The sequence below is a fragment of the Apteryx mantelli genome, chromosome 7 (assembly GCF_036417845.1).
Source record: "Apteryx mantelli isolate bAptMan1 chromosome 7, bAptMan1.hap1, whole genome shotgun sequence".
NCBI lineage: Eukaryota > Metazoa > Chordata > Aves > Apterygiformes > Apterygidae > Apteryx > Apteryx mantelli.
This window is the reverse complement of record NC_089984.1, coordinates 35213067-35235553: the sequence shown is the minus strand read 5'-3', so window position 1 is coordinate 35235553 and position 22487 is coordinate 35213067. Positions and strand designations below refer to the sequence as shown.

Below are 22487 nucleotides of genomic sequence, written 5' to 3'. Positions count from 1 at the left end.
CAGAACTGGGGATGGTTGCTCTAGAAAAGAGATGGAAAAGCAAGCAAAAAAACCATCTTCCAGAATGAAGATTTCTCTAGAGACAATGGAGATCAAGCATTCCCCATGTTCACTGAAAACAGGGCAAGAAAAAAAATCAAGTTCATTTTCAGAAAAGATGTTCTAGGATAAATATTAGAAGGAACTTCCTAATCATACAGACGGATGAGTCTTAGAACAACACAGGAGGGTTTCCTGTTCTAGAGTTCTTAGGAAGAGTTCACGCAAACATTTAGCAGGAACAGTCGAGGGAAGACATCCTCAGTGGGTACTCTTGAGCTGGATGATTTGTGATTTTAGGATTCATGCCTGAAAGACTGTCCTGAAAGGCTGACATAGTTACAGAGCTGGACAAGCCTTATCTGGTTATGGCTTAGTCATCCCAGCAGTCAGAGACTCCTTAGACAGAAAGGGATTTGTTGTGCTCAAAGAGACAGTCCAAAGCAAAGGACTTCCGTAGCAACTTTGGAGGAGAGCTCTTAAGAAATGTCTTTTCTTCCACTTTCAGTCTCTGTTGTTCTAGAACTTGTGTTTCCCTCTGTCTTTATGCAGAATTCAGCACAAAAGGGCCTTTGAACACAACTGAAAGAGAAATATGAAGTGATCCCTTCCCACCTTCAGAAATAAGCACATCACACACACTCTTCTCTTTTAAGAAGAAAAGAGAGGCTGTCGAAACATTCAGTGTGGAAATTAATCTTTTGAAGAGGAGGTGAGCTCAGTTTGAATTAATTGTACCAATATTTTTGTTTGCTTGTTTGTTTTGAGTTACTAATGCTGTTTTCATCTTTGGCTAAGTAACATCTTGTAAAGATTAAAAAAAAACGAGATGGAATTTTAAAGCAAGGATACAAATCACATTTGTCAAATTTACTACTGGCATAAGTGGCATCATCACTGATTTTCATAAGAGCAGTTTCTTACACTAGTATCTGATTTGGTCCATCTAATTCAACTGGCACCTGGACAAATGCTGTCTGTGGACCAAATCAACCTTGATCAAAGCTTATACAAATCTGCTAACATTAGTAAAACTATGACTAGTAAAATCAGTAATTATTTTGGCTGTATCTGGCAAAATAAAATGATTTGTTCTCAGATATGATGGTGATTTGGTTTGTTGGCCCACCATTGTACATTAATGCAATCTATCTTACAGAAAGATATATATGTAAGTAAACACACACACACGCACACATGTATACGCAAATGTGTATATATATCTATATAGAGAACAGGTATGTGTTCTGCATACAATCTATATTACGCTGTGTTTCTGTAAGCAACAGAGGTCACTTTAGTCCATGATAAGACTACCTTTCGGCAGCTATTAAAGGCACCCCTGCAGATGTCCATATCAAACACCAATACATTTTGGTATGACAGTAGCTGAAAATCAGTCATGTTTCTATGATACTAATGGAAGCAAGGCATATTCACAAACAAACATTTACATATTTACAGGAAATGTCTTTGTTTGGGAAATATATAAACACTTGTTCTGGAAATGCCACTGTATCTGGGATGTTCTCATGGTAGTATTTGGTAGAATAAAAAATCTTTCAGTGAACTCTGTTTGCATTGGGTTGTGTGCACATGCCTTCATATTCCTCATTTCTCTCTCTGGTTTTCCCAGTTCTCTTGATCAATAACACTTTCCCAGAGCAGGCCAGCTCTGCACTCTCCCAAATGCTCCTGTTCATGTGTTTTTCATTTAGGGCTTGGTTCAGCTGCCAAAGAATCCAAAGGTGCTTCAGACACATTCCCCTTTTCCAACCAGCACTTTTTCCTGTCATCCCTCTAATGTCTTTTCGTGGCTGTAATGTAAGAGCAATATAACACAAGAGGCATCCCCACTACTACTACACGATGCTTTATCTATCAACCTTCCTTCCAGCATTACAGGTTTCAGTTTGCCTTTGCCTTTCTGTAGTTAGACCAAGGGAAAACATGTCTTTATTCCAAATGCAGCTTGTTTCCACACCCCTAAATGATTAGGAGATCAGTATAAATCAGTGTAATTCAGTGTAAAGAGGCAAGCACAGGTGTGAACCAATACTTTCTAGTGAGGTACAAAGTGTGTACAGTACAAAGGTTTAACACATGCTTTCACCTTCAGTTTTGTTCAACCTATTCACTCTGGCCAAACACATGCCATTCATGTGCCCAAAACAAGTTGTTAGGACATAAAATGAAAATGAAATCCACGTCCTGCATTCTTTGAACTTCAGCACCAAAAGTTGCCTGGCAGCTCTAGAAGGTAAAGATTACATCCGTACACTATATATTACATTCTTCTCCACTACTCCTTCTGTCAAACTTTAGCACTTAATCGCTGAGGTCTTTTTTCAGGAACATGAGCAGCCTTTAACATGGAAGATATCTGAATCTGGGATCCTACATACAGTAAGTTTCACCTTAAAAAAGAAAAAAAAAGAAAAAAAAACTTTTACAGCTTGTTACAGAGCTGATCAACATCTGTGCTACTATATGACTTGTATTTTTAACTAGCTAAATAAAAATACCATGTTAGGATAGATAAGTATTTTTTCTTGCTGAGAATGGCTTTCTATTCTTTAGGTGACAACAACATCTGGTGACCTCAACTTTCTAAGCAAGATTCAAACAGGAAGGTGTTCATGTATAGGTTGGAGAACCTGGATACTGAAATAGGAGTCCATCTGAAAGAAACACAGAGGTCAACACACAGCAGATCTCTGTGCTGTTAAGGCACCACTAAGAAATCCCCCAGGTTCTTCAAAAGAAAGTAGTATCAGACAAGGAGCTTGTGTAGTGCTTGATTAAAAAAGGAATAGGAGGTAGGGTCTTTTCTCTGTGCTCAATAGCCAGATGGCTAACCTACCCTTGAGAGAACACCCTTTTGACTGAAACCACCACAAGCAACTACACACCCACTGGAGGCATTCCTTTACTCCTCAAAGTTTGCATTTCAAGGTCTTTATCTACAAAATACCAAGTAACTCTTAATTACAGTTGGTCAGAATCCTGCAAGGTTGCTTCAGGCTCTTTGAGATCAAGTCCTCAAACACAGCAGTGTAGACTCTGAATTCCCCAAATAGCTCACGAATAATAAGCGTTATGTCAGAATGATGCTGAGGGGCCATTTGGCACTGAGATTACTAATGCCAAACTCAAAATAGAGTAAACCCATTTGAATGAAGCTCTTTGAAAGGTGAAAAATAACTTGCTTTCTCATTTGGCTTAATTCACTTGACTATCATCTTCAAGTTAGTTGAGCTTACCTCCTTTCTTGTGGACCTGCTGATAAACAGGGAAGCTTCCTCCACATTCTTTGGGTGCAGGTCATTCACAGCCACTATACGGTCTCCATGGTTAAATATACATCCCAGGCGGTAAGGACCAGTCCAGTGTGAGACACTAGGTAATTGAAGGACAGACAATAAAGGAATCACATGGGATATCTAGTTACTGCTAATGGAATGAAGATGACCAAATGGGATTGCATTTATTGATATTTCCCTCTTGAAATAACACACAGAGTAAGTGATATTGTAACTTTTTGATCTGGTTCTAGCTGAAGCAAAACTGCTTCCTCCATCCTAACAAGTCCCCGTAAAAGTGTACATGACACTGACAATGACCCCCTAACACGATATTAGCGTTAACAAGGTCAATAGTGAAAGCTGGGGATTCGGGTCTGAACACAGTGGGTCAAACTCAGTGCAGGTATATGCCCACCGTTGCAGATATTTTAGCCCTATGCTTGACTGAGATGATTTTTGGAAATCTTCCATGGGGAGAGGATTAAACTAAAACCTATAATCATGTGTTTTATCTAAGATATAAGAATCACAGATCTATCACTGTCCTTGTGACTGTATGAGCCAAAATCCTGCCTGGACTCTAACGGAAATTCCAGTATTTCTTTCCTGCTTGTCTCTGATAGACTCTCCTTGATGACCAGCTATCTAGGACTGGCTGACCCAACAGTCAGACTTAGTGCTCTGTTCTGTCCTGGAACCAGCCCCAAATCCTTTCAGTATGAATTTCCACTAGAAAAGTACTATAAATTTTGATATAGATCTAATTTTTGCAGCTGCATCCCATTTCCAGTCCTTTTTGTTATGGTATTTTCTCTTCTTGCTGATAGTGGCTGAAACAAAGCGACTTCCTGCACACATAGTGCACTTGATAAGTATGAATCTCAGGGGAGCAGCAAAAGGGAGCCTCGGTGGTGTGTGGCAGTGAAAGACCATCAGACTGCACAGAAGGAGGCAAAAAGTATACGCTGAATTTTTTTCTGCTCCCTCTTCTTTCTCCTACAGTCATTGATATTGAAGGTCTAGGGAGAGCACTGATTTCTAGTGGGACTACCAGGGCGATCGATGCGCTCTAGCCCAAAACACCTACTTGTGAAAACTGACCCGACAACTGATTCCTAGCAGTGAACCAGTGCTGGGATTAATTCTGAGATTAATTTATGCTGGGATCCAACTCAAGTCAGCTTGATTTATCTAACATCATTTAAGTTTTCACTTACAGCCCACTCTTAACTGGAGACTCTTAATGTGCTTTGCAGGTGCTACTAGATGTGAATAATATTAGGGACACAGGCTAATATGTTAAAGGGAAAAAAAGAGACAAAAGGATTTGATGAATTAGAGTGAATTAGTGAATCTTCTAGATCTGGAAATGGTCCCCTGTGTGCTCGTAGGTTCCATTTTGCCACTCTTTCCAGTGACAGACAGGTTTTATGACTTTCCAAAGAACTGCCATCTCTTTCCACAAATCTTCTTTTTCTTCATAAGGCATAAACATACTTAAGGGGGTACGGTGGCCAGAAGTCAGATAAGTGGGACTTGAATTCTGCACCTTATATGTGTTTCCTAATTTTCAGCTTCATCATCAATAACAAAGCATAACAAATTATTGGTCATCTATACTAATCTCTAACAAGATTTTTAGTTGAAAACCCCTTTTTATCCTATCATAAGATATACCCCCTCACCACATCTCTATCATCTCTATAGTTCACCAAATCAAAGGCAAAATTGACTAGCAGTAATTAAGTGATTCACATGAATATTAGAAGATTAGCTTTTGGGTGGGATTTAATCGCTAATTATTACACAAGATGCCATAGACATCTCAATTCTATACAGTCCCTTTCAACGGGGAAATAGGAACTCAAGTACAGGAACAGTCAGAAACAGCAGTAGGAAATTTCTAGAGTTCTAACACACACTGATTCTGTCCTGTTCTGCACAGCCGAAAATGTATATGGGGGTATACTGTTGCACACTTCTATCTCTACGTTGATTGTCACTCATTCACATCTGACAGGCACCATCATAAGACATCCAGAACTCACCATATTTGTCCTGCTGCTTCGGTAAGTGTTAGGTAACTGTCAATATCAATCAGGGGGATGAAAATATCCAACTTCTGCAGTTGGGTCTCATCTGTAACTTGACTGTGAAAGAAAACATCAGAGATGAGGCATGCTCTATCAGTACCTCAGCGGAAGTCCATGAATACATCTGTCTTCTCTGCAATGAAAAATGAAGAAGACACTTACCTGAGTAGTAGAGTCAGCTGAACCACCGAAAGGGGTAATAAGTTTTGCTTTCTCTGGAAGGTTGGCTGCTGCCTGGTGCCGCTTTCTGCAAGTTTTAGGTCTCTGTTTGCCACCGGGTCTCTTGGACATACATTGGTTTCCTGGCACTTGGGAGGAGTCAGGAGTCCATCACTGGTGCACAAGAGCTGGTGATTCTCATCCAGGACCCGACTGAAGAGAAAGGTCAATAAAAAATGAACTAGTCTGGCCATTCCAGGCACAGTTAATTTTGCATGGTTTGAAGCTGGATGAAATAGCTGTCAGTGAAGCAACGAATAACAAGTTCTTGTAGCATATCCAGTGGACAAAATTACAGCTAAAGAAAATAAACTGTCCTTCTAAAAATGGATCATAAATCTCAGAATAAACCTTTTCAATATTTAAAGACTACTATTAAGCCTGAAAACATTCCAGCTAAAAACATGCTTTGACAAAGCAAGTGAGTACAGATTGTTGGCGTTAGCTGTACGAGCTCCTGTGGGGGTGTAACACTGTCCCCTGGGGGATACAATAATGCAGACGTGCTTAAATGCCTCTTAGGTCATTTGATGAACCATGTAACGTCTGGGGCTTCCCCCTGCTAAGACTGGGCTGAGTAGCAAAAGCAGCTCTTGATGGGTTTTAACTCAGATGGTATAGGCTTGTGGTTTTTTTATAGTGCTTCCCTCCAGAAAGACTCCCAAACACACAGAGGCGCTTCAACGAGTCTACTGTAACGAGCTGGTTCATGGGTTTGCATTTCCAACCGCCTCCCACTAGGTGCAGCAAGACCTGACCATCAGCAAGCGGCAGGCCTTAGCTAACAAGTAACCACTTCTTCCCCGGCTCAGGGCTGGTGTCCTTCTACCACGAAGGCACACTTCTCTTCAGCATGATGTGCCATAACATGACGGTTGTAAAATTTCATCGTGGCACTAGAACTGTGGCACTAATTTCAGGTCTTTCTTGGTGGCATGCTAAATACTGTACCTTTGAAGTATGCAGCCACAGACCCATCCTTTGGATGGCATAGCAGAAGGAAGGAGATGACCTGTTCAAGATCACATAACTTCCTACTGGCAAAACTGGGATCTAACATCCCAGGTCTCTTTTTCTCTTTTAACCACTAGACAGCGCTGCCTGCTGTGGAGTCTGGCTGGCTGAAGTGTCGCTGGAGCTTGGCTGGGGTATCTGAGTACAGTGGTGGGCTGCTGCATCATAAAAGCCTAGAAAAAGTATCAGTCAACTAGAAGTGCTGTATCCTACAGTCAGAGCCTATCTAAATGCATGGGTTTGCAAAGTGAGTTTAAATTTCGCTTTGATAAGTTTGAATTTCGCTCTGGTATACTCAGCAGTTTTGAACTTTCTGAACCAAGACCAAACACAGACTCATTCAACCAAGATGAAACAATACGAACTCATTCAAACAAGATGAGAACCCTTTAGATATCACTAGGTAAATACCATGAGTGACAGCTCTTCCTATATCACTATATCACTTTTAATTTTCAGAACCTTAATAAAGTTGTTACTTACAGTGATTTCATTGACATATAAATGTTCTCCTTTACAGTGTTCTTCTGCACTGGCTTCTCTTGCACAGGGACATTAGACTCAACTGCAGGGTCAGGCTTTGGTATTTCAGTATTACACTGTTAGAAACACATAACAATATCTGAGGTAAACGTTCTTGTTCTGCCTACAGAAAAATCTTAATTTCATTATTTTATTCAGTACTTGTGCTGTTTAAAGATAATACACTGGCTAATACAGCTTAGCTTTCCCTCAGACAAGTCACCTCCCAGAAACAGTGAGCTATAAAAATGGTTGAAACTTAGAAGTTAATGTTATCTGGTATTATTGACACTATCGCTTGCTTTCCTTTCAGACTGGAACATAACCAGCTATATTCTAAAGTATCCACCAAAATTACTTCTCTTGTTCCCTTGTTTCAAACTGAAGCGCACCTACCAAAATGTTTCACAGCACTTTAAAATTACTGTTTGATTTTATGCAGTTTACTGACACTTCAGTAGAATTATGTTTTGAAATATTTAAAGTAATGTACAGATAAATTTTCTGAAGTAGTTATCAGCTTCTGAAAAAAGCTGTGATAGAGTGGGCAAAAGCCATTTACAGTGAAGCAGTCTACTTGAGGAATTTCAAGAAAATCAACAATGTTTTTGTCAAAATGCTACTTGCTGCCAGAAAAATCCTTTGAATGAGTCTAGTATATTTTTTCTCATGCAAATGAAGGCTCTATCACCTAGTGCTTTACCAATGTATTTCTCTGGCAAAGTATTAGCTTTCTATATATACCAGTTCCACTTTGGATTGTTAAATGTATCCTGTATCCTTGGAGTTAGATTATAGTTAACAAAACAGAAGAACTCACATCTGATAAACTACCTTTGCTAAAAGATTGCTCGGAGTTTTGTAATAGTCATCTTCTTCCTCTTTGATGTCTTCATCTGTATCTGATGACAGTGGATTTTCCTCAGTCTTTCCCATATTTTTATTCTGTTAAAATAATGCTTTATATTTAACAGCATCAGTTATACAGATTATTTAATGTGTATTTTTCCATTTATTTGGAAAAGTAATAGAATCATCAAATATCCACAGGAAACATGGGAAGACTTGCTTCTCCTTGAAGACAGAAATGCTAATACGAGTCTGTTTTAGGATCAAGGTATCTGTAATTGTGCTTCTACTTGTATTTTTGAGATAAACTGCACATGCACAATACCGGCCACTAATATTAGTATTTCTCATAGACTGATATGTGGTAAGCAGGAAGCTGCAGTTGACTGTGTTCAATAACTGTTATTTTATTTAAAAATCAAGTTAAGTGGGTTAAATACTTATATATGACTCTGCATGCATTTAGGGTATATTTTTGTGTACAAAAGATTTTTTATTTGGGTTCAGACCTAGAGTCTTTACCCCAGGAAAAAAATCCAAAGAAAATCTAGAATTGGATAGGGAAATATTTGTTATTTTTAAGCATCTTTTAACTGCTATCAAGTAAAGAATGAATTTGGGACTTCCCTGATTAATGACAAATCTGTTAACTCATACTTCTCCATGAACTAGAACATACCTTAGAGGGCTGGAGACCCAACATTGAATGCCTTGTAAACTGAGTGATATTCTACTTTAAGATGCTTCATAAATACTCAGAATAGTAAGTTTGGGGCAATTTAATAAGTCAAGGAGAAATTAATCCCTCCACCAAGTTTATCTTTTTAAGTCACAAAGATAAATGATTTATTCCTATGTCTCCTTGTCGACTTCACTATAATGAAGAGTACGGTAATTAGTATTTAGCTTCCTCCCAGTGCAATTCTCCATGCCATGTTTCTGATGCAATCATACTTTATCTCTCTACTTACACCCTAGGTTTCCATGGTGATAATTTTAATAACTGCTAAATATGCCACTGAATATATTACTGTTTTCAAGGTAAAGTAAATTAAACTAATTACTGTTTCACGTGCAGAAAAGAAACTGGCACTGAATAGAAATTAGAGATGATGAAGGCGTTTATGTTTGTTGTGGATATAAATGTCATTAAAAAGCAGCCCATGTTCTAGGAGTCAGAACACACTTACAAATGGTCCCTCAGGAAGCGCGTAACAAAAATCCTTAGTGGGAACTGGACTGACTCTATGGTCATGATCTAAAGTTGTGAACGAGTTTCCCAGTGAATTTTCAGGGGCTTTGGATCAATCCCATAGTAAACGCTTGGGAAAAAGGGGGTAAAGGAGGTGATTTTATGAGGTCTTGGGATCCTCCAGCTCCTCTCCTCTCAAGAGCAGATGGCACTCAGCAGGTTCCCAAACTGATCCTTCAGTCACTGACAGTGGCCAGCTTTTGTGACATGAATACAGTGTTTTTCTTGGCACCATCTTAGATTTAGGGGATAATGGGAAGCAGAAGGTTAAGCTGCTGCAGCACTGGGTCTAGATCAGCAGCATTTGGCCTAGATCTCAATTCTTCCAGGTGCTTTGGAAGTGGAGCAGCGTGGTTAACTTCAGTGTAAAATTATTCTCAACCTTAGAGCTAAGTAAGTTAGTAAAGGCTATGTTGAACCAAGGTGAGGATTTATAATAGGAAGAAAGCAGATTACAAAGGAGATTAGCTATAGCACAAGGTGGAATATGAAAGGGGTAACTGGAAAACAACTGAGCAATTGTTAGTTTTAGACCTTTTGGGGGAAGGGTCAAAAGCTATGTGATGTGCTAAGCTCTTTGAAAGAGGGACTTCTCTTTTAATCTTGTGTGTCCAACACATATTAAAGCTAGTGTTCCTCACTAGGATGCCTAATCCTGACAGTAGGCCTGTACGCCGGTAATGAGTCGTACGGGGTGACACAAGTGAGGACTCACTATTTTGATTGTATTTTGGATATTGAAAGCTGCATATGGAAATAGCTGATACTGAACTTCCATGTCAACAGAGACTTGATTTTGTAGCTCCAGAAAGTGGGTTCAAAGGGAACCAGGTCCCCCAAACCTCTCTTGGATTACTGGGTCCCTGACTCTTTGACTAGACTCCCTGACATTGAGGACCTTGTTTGCATGAGTAATAGTTACTCAGCAAAGAGTTTTTGGGATCAGGGGGTGCAAGAGGGAACCATCAAAAGTAGCTAGATACGAGGAATGCGGAGTCATACTTTTAACAGGAAGTAAACACAAGGGTTTAATCTAGAAGTGAGCTGTCTAAATATCATTGAGCAGAGAAAAGATACAGAGATGTCAGCAGATACTAAACTTATGAGGCAAGTAAAATATTTTTATCAAATGAACAATCATTGTTCCTTGTTAGCTCTCTGACAAGGTCATTCATAATATTTTCACCCATCCTGAAACAAAAATGAGAGCTTCCTGCTACTCCCTCTGCTTCCGATTAAAGAGAACAGGTAAAACACAGGCTCCTTATTGTTTACTCCTTGTGACCACTCTGTCCCACTCTGAACAGCAGCGTATAACACATGCCCTCCGAGTCACCATAAGTATGAGAAGGATTAATGAAAGAGGCAGGAAAGGGCTATGTGAGAGAGAGACAGACAGACAGAAAGGGAGCCTTGGCAGGCATACAAAGTAGCACTAGTTAAAAATCAAACTAAGGGTTTGATTTTAAGGTGAGTTAACCCAACCCAGTTTGGGGCTCAGACTGACAACTGAATTATCGCGCCTTCATAAATTACTGTGTATCTTCTGAGCTGTGGTAACTACCCATGGCATTGCAAGGTAGTTTCAACTATTTTCACTTCATTACACTAAATTTAGCTGTATTATCTCATACTTGCTGCCACGCTGTACATACATGGATGGTTAGTGCAACATGTGATATAATAACCTGCTAGCCGTGATAGCAGAACAGATTCTTTCCCTATGTCTCAGCCACTCTAGATCATAGTCCAATGTATAAACTGCTAATAAAGACGGCTTTATAATCAGCTGCCAAACTGTATACTGGCATGGCGGTGCCTTGGGCATGTATTCTGTTCTGTTGACTCTGCTGCAAAGGCAGTAACCAAGGGCAGAGGGCTGGTGAAAAACATTTGAAATTGCTGCAGCTATTTGTTCAGGGAACACAGGTCAGATCACTTAGCCTATAGTACATGGTTATGTTTATTATTTTATCTTTTAGAATCATTTCTACCAGATATGAAAGCTAAATTACTGGAAGCCATACTTATGCTGATAGAAGGTCAGCCCTGAGGTGTGCCTCAATTTAACAATACCTTGTTCTTTAGTTCTGTTAAATTGATTCAACTGCTACTTGCACACATACTCTGAAAGAGGATAGAGAAAGAAACCATTCAGGAAGAGAGTGGAACAGCTGAGAAATATGGTGGGAGGGACAAGTCCTCAAGTAGTGCAACTTCAGAGCTCTCTATCAAGCTGCTTAGAGGTGCCACAAGTTGCAATTGCTGCAGAGAAACTCTGAGGATCTGCCCCCAAGAAACAAAGTAAGTGAAAGGTATTTCAAGCACGTTCTCAGAAGGTTATTTTCAATGCTAAATAAAACAAGAGATTAGCTATATTTAGAAAACCTGCACAGTGAAAACCAACTCAACACGCTTGTGAAGTAGGTGAATAATCTATAGCTACAGATATTCAAGCGAGATGAGAGCCAACAGTTACTTCTGCAGACTGAACAAGTCAAAAGCTGCTCACCAGGCTTGGAAAAACTCTTCTCAGTGAGTCGTACTGAGACTGATGGGGGCCAGGATCTGAATTAGGCCTGTTCTTTTCTTCTGAGGGACCTTTCTCCTGTACGCAAAAGAAAAATGTTGACTCCTGTATACTCTGCAGATGTTTTACCTGCCTTGTTGCTGGGTAACACAGCCTTTATTAAGCTTTCTCCAGGAGGACTATTTGTGCAGAGCTTTGTGACTATAGAAAACCAACTCTTCCCTGGCTTCTATTCAGTCTGTCGCCAAGGATGGGGACTGTAATTCCTCTGGGATAGTAGCAATGCTTTCCTTCCTTTCTATTTACATATTGAGGGGGAAGATCTGAAAGGCACAGAGGACAGCTAGGAGTCCAGGTTCCAGTGGATGTCACTGGAACTGAACTCCCCTCTAGGCTTTGAAGTCTGAAGAGAGAGTCAAAGAAAAGCACAATCACAAAACAGGAAGAATGTCGCCAGCAGCTGCGGAAAAAATATTCACATGGCTTGCTGAGGCACGTCAAAGCTAATCTGTAGGGGCTTATTTTAGGAATGAGAAGGTGGCCACCAGTCTTTGCCAGTCAGCTGAGATGGCCAATGAGTATTAGTGCTCACTGCCATGAACACCTGCCCTTACTTAAATGCAGACTAGTAAACAAACATGCCAGTACTGACCCTGTGTGGGGACTCTCTGACATTATAATCCAGGTCCTACTATATAAAGCCCCAATATAAAGCAGAATACTCCACCTTGCACTCAGTGCATGACCTCAGAAGAGCTTATTTGGATTGAAACTAGCACCTATACCAAACAAATTTCACAGTTACCCCTGGCAGCAAACTCATTAGGGACTGCTAATCCATCTACCTTCTGGATGTTTTGCCTTTCCAGGTGGCTGGTCATAGCTACATCATTCAAGGATAATGGCAAAGAGGAAGGCCGGCTTTTGACTTCTGGATTTGCAGGATCTTGGTTCTAGAGACAGGACAACAGCAGTTTAAGACGACAGGCACCTGAAGTGCATGGGCTACAATGTACCAGGGCATCCCAGTAGTACAAATTCTACTTGTAAAGGCTCAGATAGGTTGTCTCTGTGGTATTTTGCAGGCAAATATAAATTTGCCCTGCTTGTACTCTGAGCTGACTGGAAGCTGTTGACATGTAAGTAGCATAGTGCTGAGTCTGAACCAATAGGCCCAGCTGACCGACAAGGTACAGAAACTTGGGCTTGACATTGAATTAACAGGGCTTCCAGTTGGTTCATAGCACTGACAGACTAGATGTGAATCAGTTTGTATAACAGCATGTAGACATATCTGAAAAGCCCACAGTAAGAACCGTGCACAAGTTTTCATTCTGCGACAGCAAAGGTGCAATTCATTGCAGCATAATGTCAATCGCCTCCTAATTTCCATGTGGCTTATTCTTCAAAGAGATTCCTTCAACGTAAAATCAATCCCAGCGCAACACAGACTGTGCAATGCCTGCTAAACTCATAAGCCCAGCATACAGGATCTATATGGAAAATTAAAGAGAGGCAAGGGCCAACCTGCAAGGCCAAAATCGGGAAAATTCCTTGCCTCTTAGCACAAGTTTCTAATGAACTTACAAACTTCTTCCTTTCTTAAATCAAGTGTAGCAGCAAGTCACCTGAGGACATCCACCTCCTTTTGCCTCCCTGCAGATTGAAGATATCTCAGTGACCCAGTCCTCTATCTCCTGCCTGTAGGTTGGAACAACAGAAATGTAAACCCCTTAAGTAAACCACAAGGAAAATGCACTTGCTCACCCACTTCCTCGTATGGGCCTAAAATAACACTTTCCGAAATCAACAGGGAAAATTGTTTCTTCCTTTCAAGAGAGTGTGCTTGGGTGGCCTCAGCCAGATGGCAAAGTTCAGGCCGTAAAGAGATGCAGCACAGGACTGTGAGCTAAAAGCTATGAAGGGGGGTGTGTGTGTGTGTGTATGCACACGCAAGAGAGATGAAGGAGGGGTGGAATGGTTCCTTCTGCTTCATTTGCTATGTGTAATGCTGCTTTGCTGTGTACTGCCCTAAAGATGGCCAGCAAGGCTTACGAACGTGTTTGGGCAGGTAGAATGAGCAACAGGTCATGAATGCACCATAGAAACACTGCTCTGTGCTTGCAAGGGGGATTAGTTTGATGAATTCTGGACCACTTCCCATCAAATACTTGTGAAAGGAGTGCCCTGAGCGAAGGTGTGGAACGGCATGCTCAAGCAACACATAGGTATATGTTTTCCTCTGTGCAGCGTTTCACACATCAGCTGCTCTTCCGTATTAAGACAGAAAAAACCCTGACATGCCTGTGGCTGGGAAAGCGAGGGAGGAAGCTGGGAAGTAGCAGCAGAGGAGCACCTTGCCGAATGTACTCCCTCACCTAACTGAGTTTTGGCTGATCACCACAACAGCAGTAATTTCGGCTCTTGCTGAAGGCTGGATTATAGACTGGGAGGGCAGGGAGTGCAGCAGCTGTGCTGCTGAGCTGCAAAGCCAGCCATCTGAACAGAGGCCCTGAACGGAGGCCCAGACTCCCTTCTGGAGTCTGTTTTCTCTCTCGAGAATTTTCCCCTTTACTCTGCTTTTCTTGATCAATAACCTTCTTTCCAGGGCAGGATTATTTCCTGTCATTTATCCGTAAGCAGCATTAGCTTTCCTAACTCCCAGAAGCCACAGGGTTAGAAGGCAAAACTCTCTGCTCTTCCTTGACTCTTTAGTGGTACAGTTTGACATTACATTAGAACACTGATAAAATGCTTTTGCCATGCCTCCTCCCAGCTGTGTGCTTCCATTACTTTCTCATGTTGGATCTTGTAACAGCATGGCTACTGGGGAAGTTAATTCAGCTGTCTGAACCAACAGAAAATTAACCTTGCCACAGGAAAAAAAAGGAAGACATACAGACCAGTTTTCCACTGGATCAACCAGCTGAACCATTTCATCCTGAAGTTGCACAATCAATATATCTGACACAAGGAGAGACTGGAAGAGCGGGCCAGAGCTGCAGGGAAGGAGAAGGACTTTGCCCTGGGGCAGCAGCGTGGTGTTACAATAGCTTAATTGTAATGTCAGATTGCATTTACGTGTCTTTCTATGCATACCTGCTCCTTCCAATGAGGTAGTAACTTCTGTCTCCAGTGCTGATAGACATCACCTCTTCAGGAGGGCATTTAAACATCTTCCTTACTGTTGCCATCCTTTCAGAATTACTTATGCCAATTTCTATATTTATGATTCTGTGAAAATAAGCATATGAAACATCCTATATAGCTATACACACATATATACACATATACATGTGTGTGTATGTGTATTTTACACTTCATGGATCTGCATGGAAAAAGGTATATATTTTCCCCCCCAAAATTCTCAAGAAAATAAGTGCACACTTCCAAAACATTTTCTGGTCTTTCAATAAAGAAAACTCCAAAACAAACAAATAAAATCTGTAAAACAAATAAAATTAAAGTTTTACAATAACTCATGTCCCAATTTTGGAAACTCATTTTTGAATAAGGGGGCTCATGCTCGAATGTAGAATCTTAAAAAGAAGTTATAGTAAGAAAAATGCCTTGCAAATCTTTTTTCAACAACTACAGTTTTCAACAACTTATCAAACAATAAGTTTGATTTGAAACCAACTGTACATTAACAGTGTTCTAATGGAGGATAGCAGGAATAAACAAGATACACTCTTAATATATTCTTAAATGGAAGCACTGCTTCCATTAACTTCCAAGACATTAAATTAGACCAAACTGCTGTTGTAGTAAAAACAGTGAGGACAATGACGATAATGATAGTAATAATATAATAAAACACCCCTGAGCAAGTTGGAAATTTTTCTAAAGCTTCACACTAAAAATCCTTTTAATGGAAGAAACACAACAGCAATGCGAGTCCAGCGAATTCCATGCTTAGCAAGTCCAGGGGCCTTTGGATCTGGTCTCAAGTCTGACTGGGAAAACCTTTATATTTCTTTGCCAGAACTGTTTCCCTTCTATATATTTAATACCACAGGTGACGCTATAAAGGGCACTAGTACAAAGCAAATGACACCCAGCCTTGATGCAGCCTGCGATGGGCGCTGTCCTGAGAAGAATGAAAAGACCAGCCCAAAGGAGCCAAGCAGAACAATTTCTCAGGGCAGTAAGTGGCAGCAAAGCAGCAAGCATCAGCCCAAAGGGCTAAGTAAAAGCAGTGAGACTTCTGCTCAACTTGTGGAGCACTTTGTAAAGTTGCAAGGTGGGAAAGGTTCTGTTCAACAGTTATGAGCGGCACAGCCCATCCTTACTTGTGTGTGAATAAATGCGTAGTGCTGTACTCACAGAAGATAAAAGTATCTTCTACTACAGGAATATAGCCTTCTGGATCACGGAGCCAAGCTGTCTGCTTTGCAGACAATGCATTGTCACAATCCCTCACATAAATGTGTCAGATTCCATCAGAAACATTTAGGATTTTTACTTCTACATAAATCATATGCTATAAGCTGCACCCAAAGCCTAGAAGAGTCCATGGGACTCTTCTCTTGACTTCAGTGGGATTTGGCTCAAGAACCTCAAGCAGCAACAAATGTCCGCACAGTCAGTGGACATTTAAGAATGTTGATATGTGATTTAAAATAAAAAGGTGATGCATTAGAGTTACATACTGATCAACAGCTATGGAGCCTTTTATATTCCGGCCTTTTAGATACTTCAGGGTGTAATAACCCTTGCTGGATTTGGACAGGATGAAAAACCGCCTTTTCCAGGAACTCTGCCGAAGAGAAAATAATTTATCTTTCATCAATACTCAGGAGAGCAGAAATAACAGATGTTTCTTGAGGGATTGCTGGAATATGACTAATTTGCACTAGTATACCTGTGAGCTCAAAAGCTGAAGAGGTGGAGATTTGGTGAAGAATCCGTGTTTGCAAACTTCATCGTTGGGGCAGAATGTGTTTTGAGCTCCTAGCAATCAAAGAGAAATGAATGGCACCATTATTCAATTCGTTGCTAATTAATCTATTACAAGGACCTGCTTGAACTGGAAATTGTTGCTGATCCCCAGCTTCTGTGCTAACTGGCCATGAAGCACATTCAATTAGAGATGACAAGCACAAATCAAAGCTTTAAAACATAGGGCCAGGCCATCCTTCCCTGATATCACTGTTACTGCTGACAACTGGCCAAACCTGTAAACAAAGGAGAGCAGTGGTGTATTGTGTTGTGAGAGGCGGCTCGGAAGATATCTTAAGACTCTGCCTTGGTCTGGTCTTATTTAACTTCTTATTAGTGACCTGAAAGAGAGTAAACAGCATGCTAATAGCATTTGTAGGCGGCATTCAATTTGGATGGGGCACAAACACCACTAAGGACAAAGCACCCTGCCCTGTGAATTGTGCTGTAACACCAGGAGAATGTCTGCCATGGAAAATATGACCTAAAACCTTGGGGGCGGGTGGGAATATCTGAATGTATTTATTCATGACCCTGCATACGCCCCGTGGCCAGCTACAGTTTCAGACTTGTATTTTCTAATCAGTGGTGGATTTATAATCAAAATCTCAGCCTTTACTTATTAATGCACTTTACCACTCAACGTAAGGAGTGGAAATCTCATTCCGTCTTTTAAGTTGTAAACTGCGTATGGGAAATTAAGATTTTGAAAGAATTCAGTGACTGAAGGGAGCACAGTCAACGTCATTTTGGATCTTCCAGTAAGGGACAGTTGAGGATGTACATAAGTTCTGGGAAATACACCAGCAATGTACCGCAACCAACCACTTTGTGGTGGCACGAGAAACGCTTTGTGCTGAAATTCCACTTACAGCTGACTTCAGTGGAGGTAAGATTTCATCATCAGTGCCTTGGAACTACTGGCTGTATCTCCCTGTTCCTGGTTAATTTTTAAGGATCTTAATCTTTTTACATTGTCCGTCCAACCTCTGTGTCAGGGACAAGAAAGATTCTGTTTTAAAGGGACAGGCTGCATTTAGGACAGACTCATTACAGAAGGAAGCAGAAGAGTAGAGTTATGGAATTAACGTACAGAGTAAGTCCAGCCGGACTCATCAGATTTTTCTAATATGCTGTTTTTCCCTGTTTTTCACTAACTTTTTAACACAAAGTCCTTGGCAGAAGGAGGGGAAGGGTATGGTGTCAAATACTGATGAAAATGGTTTGAAACCTGACACACAATTGACAAATCTCCATAAATTAAATTTTGTACCTGTAGAATTTCTTCTATTTCTGGAAGCCATCCTGATTTTTTCTTCCACCCAGAAAATAAAGAGAGCAAAAACCTTGAGGCTAATTCCTTTCACTTGGATTCCTGTTGAGCAGCATTTTACTGTACTTATGGTCACCTGAGAAAATAACAAGTATCTCAAAAGTGTTTATTTCCATAGTGATGATAAATCTACATACAAATAAATATAGAAAGATAAAAATCTATAATAAATTATAATGCTTAAAAATACAATTACAATCTATATTTATTATATACAATTATTACATATTATATATTAAAATTATATATGCTATAATATTATGTGTATTTTGTTACTATATTATATAATTATTAAATTATATACTTTATAAAATTATAGAGTTCAAAGGGATGATTTGCCCAGGAACTGAGAAGATCTGCCAATGGAGTCTCATTTTGTCCCTTTCTTTGCATTAGAAACAACAGCTGCAACCTAGGAGCATTGCATCAGATACATCTTTCTGACAGTGCCTTAGCAGTGTGATTGAAACTGCATAAAAGTAGGCATAGCCTGGCCTAAAGAGCTTAAAATCTAAGGATATTTTAAAAATCTAGTAATAAAACTACATGTCTAATAATCTGCAAGTCTGTAGCACCCTTAATACAATGCCCTCAGAACAATTTATAAACAGTGATGCAATAAATTTCAAAGCGTTCTAAGATGTGGATTAGTATCACGGTTTTACAGATGGGGGAACAGACAATATCTATCTTTATTTATGTCAGTTTATGTTCAGAACGTCCCCTCCAGTTTTACCGGGGAAACTGGAACCTGACTGTAACCCTCAGAAGAAGTGGAATTACCTGCTCACTGTCTATAGCCAGGCTGTGGCAGAGATGGAGATAGAGGCTAACATTAAGGCAAAATGCACTAACGCACTACCATGCTCTTCTCCAAAGTTTTGTTAGATAATCATTTAATAAAATAAGCAAGTAGCGGTCTGTGGGATTTGATAATTGCAAGAACACAGAGACAGAATATTTAGAAGGTAAAAGGTGGTTTTGGTTAATGGACTTTTATTGTTGTTTTTAAGTTCATTTGCCTTTCAATGCTTTCTCTCAAATAACATTCTTTTGGGGTCTGGATAACAGAGCCAGATATGCATTGTACTGCCTTTTCTTTGCAATTCATATGGGAGCCCTGCACCCCTGCCAGTCAATTGCATGTATGGCACTATATTTTGCACACTGAACAGTTTTTATGTCACAATTACTTGCTTGTTTATTTAAAATCAGATCTAGTTTCTCTTATTTAGTTACATTTCCACCAATACCAAGTTTTGTCCATTTGTAATACCATGTGGGAAACACAGTTTTCAAAACTTCCTTTTGCCCCACCATAAATCTCCCATTCCTTGCAAAATCAAATCCTTTTCTTGCAATAACTCGGCTTCAACTCATCTGTCAGCTCCAGCAACATTATACACTCTCTAACATGCCTGCTGACACGAAGCTGCGCAGCCTCTGGGAAAACCTGAAGGACTGCAGTGCAGTTCTCTAGTCCTTTCTGAACGCCCTGCCTCGACTGAGAGATTTAAGTGGTTTGCTTGGCTTGTATTTCTTTGGAGATTTTCTCCACAGTATCATGATACAGTTAGGAGTAGCGGTCAGAAACAGTTTGTTATGCTACACAAAGTTTTACCTCCCTCACACAGCTAAAGTTACAGGCTTCAGTGGCTGCTGTTTCAGATGACACCATGGTGCCAATGCCAATGCCCCATTTCTAACCTAGGTCCACAGGAGAACTCTTTAGAGAGTTTCTGCCTGTACTTTTTTGTTAGGGAAACCGGCATTTTTGCCTTCTTGGGAGAAAGATTTGTTGTACAAAAGTGGTGACAAAACTATGCTATAAACTTTACTGCCTAGGGTTTTCACCTGTTGCCTACTGAAAAAAGGACAGAAAGCAAAAAAAACTAAAAAAGAAGTGACTGTGCACAAACTCAAATGTACGTTCCAATTCTTGGTGTCAATAGTAGGGGGACACACCTGGGGTTTCAATCAGAGACACTGTAATGTTCTTCCCAGCTGGACTTACAAAGCCGCCACCACCGGCAAGTGATCTATCTGTCACAAAAACAACATTACACGAGTCCATGACAGGATAAAAGTCTCATCTAGGTTTGAGTAAAAGTCAAGATCTGCAGGGGGAAAAACAGAAACCTCTGGGATTACAATAGGCTCTTAATCATCTGTGTGATCTCACTCTGTATTTTGAAAACAAGTTTTTAATTGCTATATTTAATCATTCTTTTCTCTTCAGTGGAAAGCAACCTTTCAAACCACTTACTTCTCATTCAGAATAGACAATGCCAATTCCATGATTATACCCCTTCAGATGTTTGGATGCATGGCATTAAGAGATTTGATTGCTTTCAATCTTTTGAAATGTAACTGGGCACTTCAGTCAAAATGCAAATAAAGTGCTGCAAATGAAATAACATGTAGGCTATTATAAAGCTTCAAATATAATACCAGGAGAAGGCAAACACACTGTGTTAATACTTACAGGCAAAATGCGTTCATGGCGTGGAAGGTCTTGGAGAAATATTCCTTAAAGCATTTCCAAATTACCTGTATCGTTTTCTGCAGCACAACACAATGGGTCATTGCTCTGCATAGTGACTGCTTTCTTATAACCCTTGCATAAATACGAACACCCTGAAATATGACCCACAAGGAAATTCCCTTTTCTACCACAGGAAGCAAATAAAAGATTGTTCTCAAAGGGGAAACCTGGCTGAAAGTGAACCTTGTAGTTCACTTACAAGGAAAAAAAAATGCACACATTTGAGCCAACCATAAATGTCTCCCACGCAGAAAAAAAAACAAAGATAACTTTGTTTTGTTGGTTCAGCTTTCTAAACAGTCCCTACTTTTCCCCGGAGCAGAGTGTCTACAATATCACGTCAGCTTATTACTGGTCTCGCTCCTAGGTCAATTTTTTAGCTTCTCTGCAGAGATAGCCAACAAATCCTTAACTATAGTAAGTCTTGTCACTCCACACTAAACTGTGTTCAACTAAACCTGTAAATATCAAGGGAATTGCTTTTAGACAGAAAATAATTACAAATTCGAACTGACAATAGGCTAAAATACCCTACAGCTTATAAGTCACTCTTCAGCTGTCCGGTCTTGCGCAAGTCAGAGGATAAGGTCTCTTTACTCCAAACTGGCTCCTTACAGCTATTTGGCTAACACAGCTATCAGGATGTAAACGCATCACTAGTCTGGTGTCGGCTGGTGGGAATTTTTATTCTTGAGTAATATTAACAATACTTTTTGGACATGATGTAAAGCAATGTTCTATCTAGCAGAGACACTGGTCCCAACACAAGGAATGATGCCTTTCTCTCTCTTTCCACACTACTGTAAGTTAGACTTAAAAGTTGCTTTCCCCTGCCCATTTTTGCCATATTAGAGCACTGAAGAGCTTCAAATAACACTACCAGCTAGCCTTTCTTCTCGGACAGACAGCTACCATGTCACCTGTTAACTTCCAAGCTGTCCTGATTTGGTGTCCACTGTGGTAAACGTACAGTAAAATCTGATAAAGGCCCTCCCTGTCCCCCCCCACTTTTTTTTTTCTCTTAGAGACCATGTCAAATAGGGCAAGGAGCTTTTCCTGCTCTTAGAGGAAACACTAATATTAACTCCTCTGATTCTTCCTCGCCAGTCCCATGTAGGCTGGCCCAGGGACTATTTGTAAGGGAAATGGGGAGGGGTGAGATGCACACAAACCCTGGCACAGTTATTCAATCATCTATCTTTATCATAAGCGATTTTGAATGACACTGATGACTTTACGCCTCTCTCTACAGAAGAAGGCAATTTCTATGTTTTCCCAAGGCTTCTACGTTTAAGATAAGGTCGCTAAAGTTCTTTTTATTAAAGATCATTTCCAAAGAACCTTTAAGAAAAAGGTACAGGCAAGAGGAAATGTGTTCCCTAGCTGTTAGACTGTTCCATTTCTTGGGATTATTTTAAAAGCCATAAATGCCCCGATTCAGAACATCTGCTTGCTCTTTTATTGTCCCCACAGCTCTGTGGCTTCAGAGCTACAACTTCTGAATAAAAGGACAGACTTGGAGAGAGGAGAACATTGTCAACAGAATTTTAAAAACAGGATAAACAGCAGTGGAAAAACACTAATGAGCTATAAGATATGAAGGAACTTCCAGAGAAAAAAGGAATACTGAAAATGTTGACTGGACATATTTCTCATGGTAAAACAAGAATACCTTTAATGCCAGAAAACTACTTTAAGTTAAGGCTAGTTGCCAGAAGTAATAGGAAGAGCATTTTCATATGAATTGCCAGACCAGTAACTAGTTTACTGTGTAAAGACATCACAGGCACTGGGCAAGACTTCAAGGGCTGGTAAATCAGGATAGTTACATCAAAATCCTTTCAA

At 40.1% G+C, this 22487-nt stretch overlaps 1 protein-coding gene across 1 annotated transcript; it reads right to left on the bottom strand.

Moving 5' to 3' along the window:
• Window positions 1–1904: 1904 nt before the first annotated feature.
• PLEKHS1 (pleckstrin homology domain containing S1) lies at window positions 1905–18068 on the bottom strand. Its single transcript, XM_067299559.1, has 13 exons — window positions 18038–18068; window positions 16688–16773; window positions 16476–16582; window positions 14923–15057; window positions 13452–13524; window positions 12669–12776; window positions 11806–11901; window positions 8027–8137; window positions 7154–7269; window positions 5600–5809; window positions 5393–5494; window positions 3303–3438; window positions 1905–2456 (listed from the first exon to the last, which is right to left on the bottom strand). The coding sequence occupies exons 1-13, from the start codon at window positions 18066–18068 to the stop codon at window positions 2388–2390; spliced, it is 1380 nt and encodes a 459-aa protein (XP_067155660.1). The 3' UTR covers window positions 1905–2387.
• Window positions 18069–22487: the final 4419 nt, after the last annotated feature.

What these genes read in the sequence shown, in the direction of transcription:
- PLEKHS1 (XM_067299559.1), bottom strand. Translation starts at nt 18,068, where the DNA reads ATGGCTTCCAGAAATAGAAGAAATTCTACAG. An exon ending in AAGGAGGTGGATGTCCTCAG is followed by an intron (nt 12,777 to 13,451) that starts GTGACTTGCTGC and finishes TCCTGTCTCTAG; the next exon opens with AACCAAGATCCTGCAAATCC. An exon ending in GAAGCAGCAGGACAAATATG is followed by an intron (nt 3,439 to 5,392) that starts GTGAGTTCTGGA and finishes TCAATTACCTAG; the next exon opens with TGTCTCACACTGGACTGGTC.